Here is a 6,960-nt window from a genome sequence, read left to right on the forward strand (position 1 = left end):
CCTAAAAAAAAAAAAAAAAAAAAAAAAAAAAAAAACCCCCAAAAAAAAAAAAAGTCTATGCATGGATGTCAAACATTTTGCAAATTTTAATTTATTTTCCCATGAGCTTTCTGAAGTCCCTGCATGTATTTTAGTGCAATAAATGACGTGCCGCGCTAACAGAGGCAATCTGACCATCTGTGGGGTCCCCAGATGCAGCCTGCTCCCCCGAGGCCTCGGCCCTTCCACCCCACGCAATGAGAGGGCAGACCAGGGCGCTGCCAGGCTCTTCCAGATGCTTCCACGGCCCCTGTGTCAGGCGGTGTTGCAGACACGGCCTCCTGTCTCCCCACCCCTCGAGAGGCTAGAAGCCCACCAGGCATGAGCCCACAAAAATCAAGTACCCTCCCGGGGTGGCAGCTCCCAAGATCCCCAAAAGACAAGATGGACTTCTCGCTGCTGTCGCACCCTCTGGGTTTAAGACGCTGACCTCCTAAAGCCCAGGACTGGTGCCCAGTGAGGGCCTCTCTCCGGGCTACCTGGAGCAGGCGAGCCTTCCAGTCCGTGTCTCCTCTGAGTCCCACTCGTGGGAGACATTCTGGCAAGGCCTCTGTCTTCCCCGACAAGATCACAGCCACCCAGAGAGGCGGTACATTGACCTGACTTTCCGCAGAAGCCTCCTCTGCAGGGATGTGGGCCAGCCAGCTGGGCCTGGACACTTCCCTGCAAACATGCCTGGTGGCCGGCAGGCTCCGACACGCGCCCCAAGGCCTCCCCTGCCTCAGGAAACCATCTGGGTTCAGGGCTCCCATGGAGCCCATCCAAGTATGGTTCCGGGGTGGGCACTGCCACTTACCTGGACCCCCGCCTCTGTTGAGACCTGCTTTCCCTGCTGGGACGGTCCCCTCCTCAGCTAGAGGCATGGCCGCGTGCAGCACGTCCAGGGCCCAGCAAGGGGACGCTGGGTAGGCTGGCACTCCCGGGAAAGCGGCCTCCTCCCGCATGTCACTCAAAGCAACAGGATGCAGGTCTGGGCCAAGGCTTTCCGACTCAGAGTGTCTGACAGCTTAGACGCTTGAGACCAAAGGGTGAGGACGGCACGAAGCACCCCGCGCTCTCCAGACCCGTGACCTCACCACGAGGGCTGGAGGGAGGCTGGGCCCGAGCAGGAAACTGACTGTGTGCGATGGCAGAGTGCGGCCACATCTGTGCTGTCAGGGTGCCACCACAGGGATGCCACCTGCTCGCCACAGCAGGCCAGAGCTGGGCGTGGCTGCAGGGGCGGACGGCCCAGACCACGGTGCACCCTGGCCTGTACTCAGCTTTCCAAAATAAAAAACCGTGATTGTGGAAAAACGTAAGCGGGGAGAGCTGGTGTACGCCCGCACTGCGGCTTCTAGCCAGAGGGCATGTGCACTTGCCAAGGAGACCGCGCTCCCCAGACTGGGGCCCCGCCAGGCCACAACCCTTTCTCCGTTTCCCCACCCGCCAGGATTCGGGCACATGTTTTTCAAGCTGCTGGGCCTGGGACTTGAACTTCAGTCATCCATGGAGTCCGGCTCACCACATGCAGGGTGTAAGCATGGTGCCACGAGCCAGCCCTGATCGGCACTCCTAGCAGATCCTCAGGATCTGGCAACTGCTCCTCCAAGCCACCACCGTACCCTGGCCTCGCTCCTGCCCCGCCACACACCCGCTCCACTCTGGACTGCAGGGCGACCGGGCCAACATGCGACCGCCTTTTCTTTGAATCTCGCTCCTCGGAGAGCTTTTAAGAAGCTCGTGGAAACTGCGTATTAGGAAAATAGTGTGTGTGGGTTTCCATTGTTTCGGAGCAAAACAAACTTCTGTTCCAGTTCCGTGAACACTTGAGAACCCTGCATACTGCCTCTGCAGCGGAGGGTAAACTAGGGCAGTTCTCGGGCCCTGGAAGGCCCCTCTAGGACCACCACAGAAAAGATCTGAGTGACGGCAGGGAAGACAGGGTCTGTGTGAGCAGGTGCCACTCTGCAGCACCCTCTGCAGGCCCTCCACTGACCTCTCCACCGTCAGCTGAGCCAGCGCGGCAGGTGGCTGTTGGGCTCAGCCGCAGGACGTAGGTGCCCCGATGGTGCTGCTCTTCCTCTTCCTGCTGCTGAAGGGGCCAGGGCCCAGAGGGTTAGGGAAGCTCGCTAGGGTTGCGGGGGGCGGGCAGGCTGGGGGAGCCGGACTCCATGTTCCAAAGGGCCATCTCCACAGCCCAAGCTCGGGTACCCGCACGCCCCCACGGCCCCTGCTACTGCAGATGCGCGGAGGCCAGTCCCGTAGCACAGCAGTGGAGCCAAGTGCCTGGGGAGTCAGGTCCCCTATGGCTGACCTCGGTTCAAATCCCAGCCCTGGCGGCTGGAAGAACACACCAGGTGCAAGTGTCTGTGGGCCCCGAACCCTGACAGGGTGGAGAGAAGGGGAAGGACTGCGGCATGCTCATGTTCCATGGGGGCCTCCGTCCATCTGTCTCTGGGAGCATGCGTGCCCTCCAGCCATCAGAAGTAGCATGGCAACTGATGACCATGTCCCTCTACTCCAGGAGGAGCCAGAACACCTGAGCCCACCATGGGCAGGTTACCCAGCTCCACAAACCCCCCACCAGCCGAGGACAAAGCTCAGGTCCTCCAGAGGGACAGAGCTCGCAGCTCTGAGTCCCAGCCGCCTCTAAGCCTGCTGAGGAGTAGTTCCGCTGCACGTCCTTGAGGGGGCGGTTAGCACGGAGCTTCAAAACGTCCCTGGAAAATGAAATTAAAGTGCAAGCTTATGGGACCAGCAGATGGCATAATGGTTATGTTGTTAGACTCCCATGTAGTTTACTGCAGTTCAAGTCCCAGACCCGGCTTAAAACTCACACTGGGCACATGTGAGTACGTGCCCAAGATCCCGAGAGGAGAATGGAGGAGAAGGGATTGTGGCATGGCCATCCCCCCTGGGGGGTGATTTCTTGCTTTCTATCTTTCTCCTATGAGTGTACGTGCCCTATAGCAAAAATCTTTTAAAAAAGAAATGTGCGAACTGGGGCCAGCAGTTAGCATAATGGCTATGTAGCTGGACTCCCATGTAGCAGCCCACGGTTCGAGTCCCAGACCCAGTGGCTTAAACTCATGCCAGGCGCGTGTGCATGAATGCCCAAGATCGCAAGAGGAGAATGGAGGAGAAGGGATTGTGGCATGGCCATCCCCCCTGGGGGGTGATTTCTTGCTTCCTGTCTCTCTGTCTCTCTCTCTTCCTGGCAAGCACACATGCCCTATAGCAAAAACCTCTCCCACCCCCCCCAAAAAAAAAGTGCGAGTTTATTTTGGTGCGAAAAAAAGTTGAAATCCATATCGCTTTTGTATAATATGCGTTATCCGTGAACATTTTGAAGCCCCTCATATTTCATGTAATATAAAACTCAGAATCTTCCTCTACATTTTTGCTTTGAGAGAGGCTCTAGAAAGTAAGTGGCCTTGGCTGCAGAGTCCTGGGGAGGAAGGGCGTGGGACAGCCCCGCCGGGAGGGACGGCGAGAATCTGCCTAGAACGGGCTCCTGGGCCCAGCAGGTGGCGCAGTGGCTGAGGTGCTGGGCCCACATGGCCAGCTGTGCTCTGAGTCCCGGACTGGCAGCCTGCTTCCTCTCTCTCTGTCTCTCTGTCTCTCTGTTGAGCATGTATGCCCTGTAGCAAATTAAAAAAATAATAATTATGATAAATAAAACTTAATAACTCTTTAGAAAGTAGGAAGGGCAGAAGGACAGAAGGAAGGAAAGGGCCCTTCCTGGTCTTCTCCTTGGAGAAACCTTGCTGTCCGCATGGAAGAACGGGCAGGCGGGCGGAGGGGCTTGCTGCTCCGGGACGCTTAACTTTACCCCCTCTGGCTACCTTGGGCCCTTCCCTCCACCTGCCTCCCCACTTCCTGCCTGCCTCCCCTCTCCAGCCCTCCCCTTGTGGACACTCATGCCACCACAGAGCGCCTCCAGGGTGGGCTCTGCCACCCTCCCTGCCACAGAGGATGGCCACGGCTCTTCCCCAGGCTGAGGAGGGTGAGGAGGGCGAGGAGGCGAGGAAGGCAGCGCCCTGGGCTCTGTGGGTGACCTTCCAGGGAGTGCTCAGGGAGCCTGCCAGCAACGCTGCCTCCTCCCGCCTCGCCCCACCTGCATTTCTGCGAACCCGAATCGGCGTGGCCCTCCGGACTTCCAGAAACAATAAGGGCCTTTCCAAGTGCCAAAGAAAACAGCCCAGTGGGAGTGCCAAGGGGAGGGGCAGGAGACGTGGCGACCTTCCCACGGGAAGGCCGAGGCTGCCCTGACCGCAGCCCAGCAAGGGGCCTGGTGGGCCGGCAGGACCAGACCGGGGGGCCGGCTTGCCCGCAGCTCTGGCAGAACTCAGGCCCAGACCCCAGCAGGTGAAAGCACGGCTAGGCAGGGCCAGTTCCCAGGAGACTGTCTGCCTCCAGGGCGCTCGCCAGCCAGTGGGCACGAGCGGAAACAGGCTGTGCCTCCCCGGCCCCGCACTCCTCTCATCTGGCTGCAACGCCAGCCTCAGCAGCTTGGCAGAGTACTGACACGGTCTCCGTGCACGGGAAGTTCTGGTTAGGAGTTTAAAGTGAAACGAGCCTGTCACTGGGGCTCCAGCTCCCGCAGTCCACATCACAGAGAGGCTGAGTCAGGAGGGGAAGTGGCCTGGCCTTGCCAGCCGGCACAGCTCCTGGGAGGACCGGGACGCGGTGACGGCTGCACAGGCATGCATCCCCTGGGTGGGCACACAGCAGGGCAGCAGAGTGCTGACCTGCTGGGACCCGAAGGGCCCCCGCTCTGCTGGGGACAGGGGCTGCAGAGGCAGCATTGACGGGACCGGCAGCACCACGGTCATGCCAGGGAGGCCAGCACGCAGGCAGCCCTTACCGGCACCACGCAGTCGCACTGCTGTGCTGGCCCCTCGCCACGCCTTGCAAGGCCCTTCTCCTCGGATGCACGCTCTGTGGGGTTCTGCCCACCTCTGCTGCCCTCGCCGTGTCTCCTCTCCCTGCACCCTGACCCTCTGAGGGCATGCACGGCTTGGCAAGAACAACAGCTTTCAAATTCAGACAAGGGTTCAAATCCCAGCTCCGCCACAGGGGATGTGGGATCCTGGGAGAGTCCTCCACGATCCTCAAGTTCCCAATCTGTGACCTCCTGAGGCACAGGGACCAAACCGCGTAGTGGTAAGACAACCCAGTCTTCATGGAGGCCGCCATTAACAGTGTTAATAAGAGCAAGAAGAAAAATGGAACCAAGCCAGTAAGAGCCAGGGCACTGAGTACTCGGCCGTCACGGAAACACGCTTGCTCGACCGCAGGGCAGCCCCTGGGCGACAGTTCTCCCGGCTCACCGACGTGGACACCGGAGCTCTGCTGTGGAGTGGCCACCGCGCAGGGCTGTTTCTGTCACGGAGTCTCCAAGGAGCGGGTCCCTCCTTCACACCCTGCCCACCTCTCCTTGGGACAGCGGGATGGGCTGGTGAGCCCTGGGATGGGCGGGCAGACGGCACGCACAGCCGTGTACACGTACGCGGCTCCTCTGCAGGGCTGAGGGCAGAGATTCCCCCAGGAAGCCCAGAACTCAAGAATGACACTCCGGGTCTTCCTCCGCTCCTTCCTCCAAGCCGCCCGTGGAGCTCTGAGTGGTGTCCAGCCGGCCCGGCCCTCGGCACAGGATGGCGGGAGGCTGTGCACGACCCACGGCCAGTGCCAGCTGTCCTCTCAGGCCAGGGGCCTCGAACCAGCCTCTGTTGCTTTTAGCATGCCACAGGCAATTGGACGGATTGGCAATTGTCCATGCGCTGGTCTGCACGCATGTTTCAGGGGGCCCCAAGTCTGGGGGTGCCTCCCACCACGTTTACTGATCCCGAAGAACATGCCGAGGCTGCAGAGACAGTTGTGGGGTACTGGCTGGGAGGCTCGGCGGCCGCGGTACAGGGTGGTCCGGGCCGGCAGCCCATGTGGGCTCGGGCTGCGTCAGCCCAGAACCAGCAGACCTCGAGGCGCTAGAGGCCCGTGTGGTCATGCGGTCCCATACCAGCTCCCCAGCCAGCGGGCGGCAGGGCCTATCTGCTTCGTGTCAGGCTCACGCCTCTAGTCTCATGACGTCAACTATGGGAGAGGGGTGAGGCCTGCCTCCGCGCCTGCCCCGGCCGCCGGCCAGTTCCCTGAGAGAAGGAGCGGTCACGAGGGGCTTGCAAGGCCCCGTGGGCCAGCCGCCAGGTCTCAGAGGAGCAGGGCAGGGGCAGGGAGCTCAGTATCTGCAGTTACCCTCCACGCTTCCCCAGAGCTCCACAACGGCCCGGGAGTTGGGCCCAGCACCCCCATTTCACAAAGGGGAGTCGACACGCACGTCTACAGGCCCCGCCCAGGTGGAAAGTGGCAGACAGGATTTGAACCTAGGCCCGTCAGGCTCTGAATGTGTGCTGTGGACAGCACACTGCCTCACCCCGAGGGGCTGGGGCCCTTCCCTCTGCTTGTTCACTAGACCCTCTTCTAGGCCCCAGAACGAGGGCTGGGGGCTTCTCACCCTGTTGTTGAGTGTCTGGCTCCGAGCCCACCCATGGGGCCGGGTCTTCTGTGCAGAGGAGAAGGTGACCTGGCCCCTGCAGATTACCAGGGCCAAAGGCCCCCAGCTCACAGGACAAGGGACAGTGACCCGGCCCCTGCAGAACACAGGGCCAGAGGCCCCCAGCTCATACGATAAGGGACAGTACCCGCGTGGCACCCCTCTGGCGTGCCTGGAGCCGCACCTCACGTCCCTCTCCCCCGGCACAGCCTGTGACCCCTGCTGGTCGTCCGTGCACCCCGAACACTGGACCAGGGGCCACGTCTGGGACTGGCTGCAGTTCTGCTGTGACCAGTACAAGCTGGATGCCAGCCGCATCGCCCTCTGCCACTTCGACGTCAGCGGCCCGCAGCTGTGCGCCATGACGCAGGAGGAGTTCGTGGAGGCGG

At 60.9% G+C, this 6,960-nt stretch overlaps 1 protein-coding gene across 1 annotated transcript in view; it reads left to right on the forward strand.

Moving 5' to 3' along the window:
• ELF5 (E74 like ETS transcription factor 5) overlaps window positions 1–6,960 on the forward strand; it is a 28,824-nt gene that overhangs the window by 8,508 nt on the left and 13,356 nt on the right. The window contains exon 3 of the mRNA XM_027765765.1: window positions 6,781–6,956. Within this exon, the coding sequence (XP_027621566.1) occupies window positions 6,781–6,956 (176 nt within the window). The remainder of the gene's footprint in view (window positions 1–6,780; window positions 6,957–6,960) is intronic.

This window comes from Tupaia chinensis, unplaced genomic scaffold (assembly GCF_000334495.1).
Source record: "Tupaia chinensis unplaced genomic scaffold, TupChi_1.0 Scaffold139733_1, whole genome shotgun sequence".
NCBI classification, from domain to species: domain Eukaryota; kingdom Metazoa; phylum Chordata; class Mammalia; order Scandentia; family Tupaiidae; genus Tupaia; species Tupaia belangeri.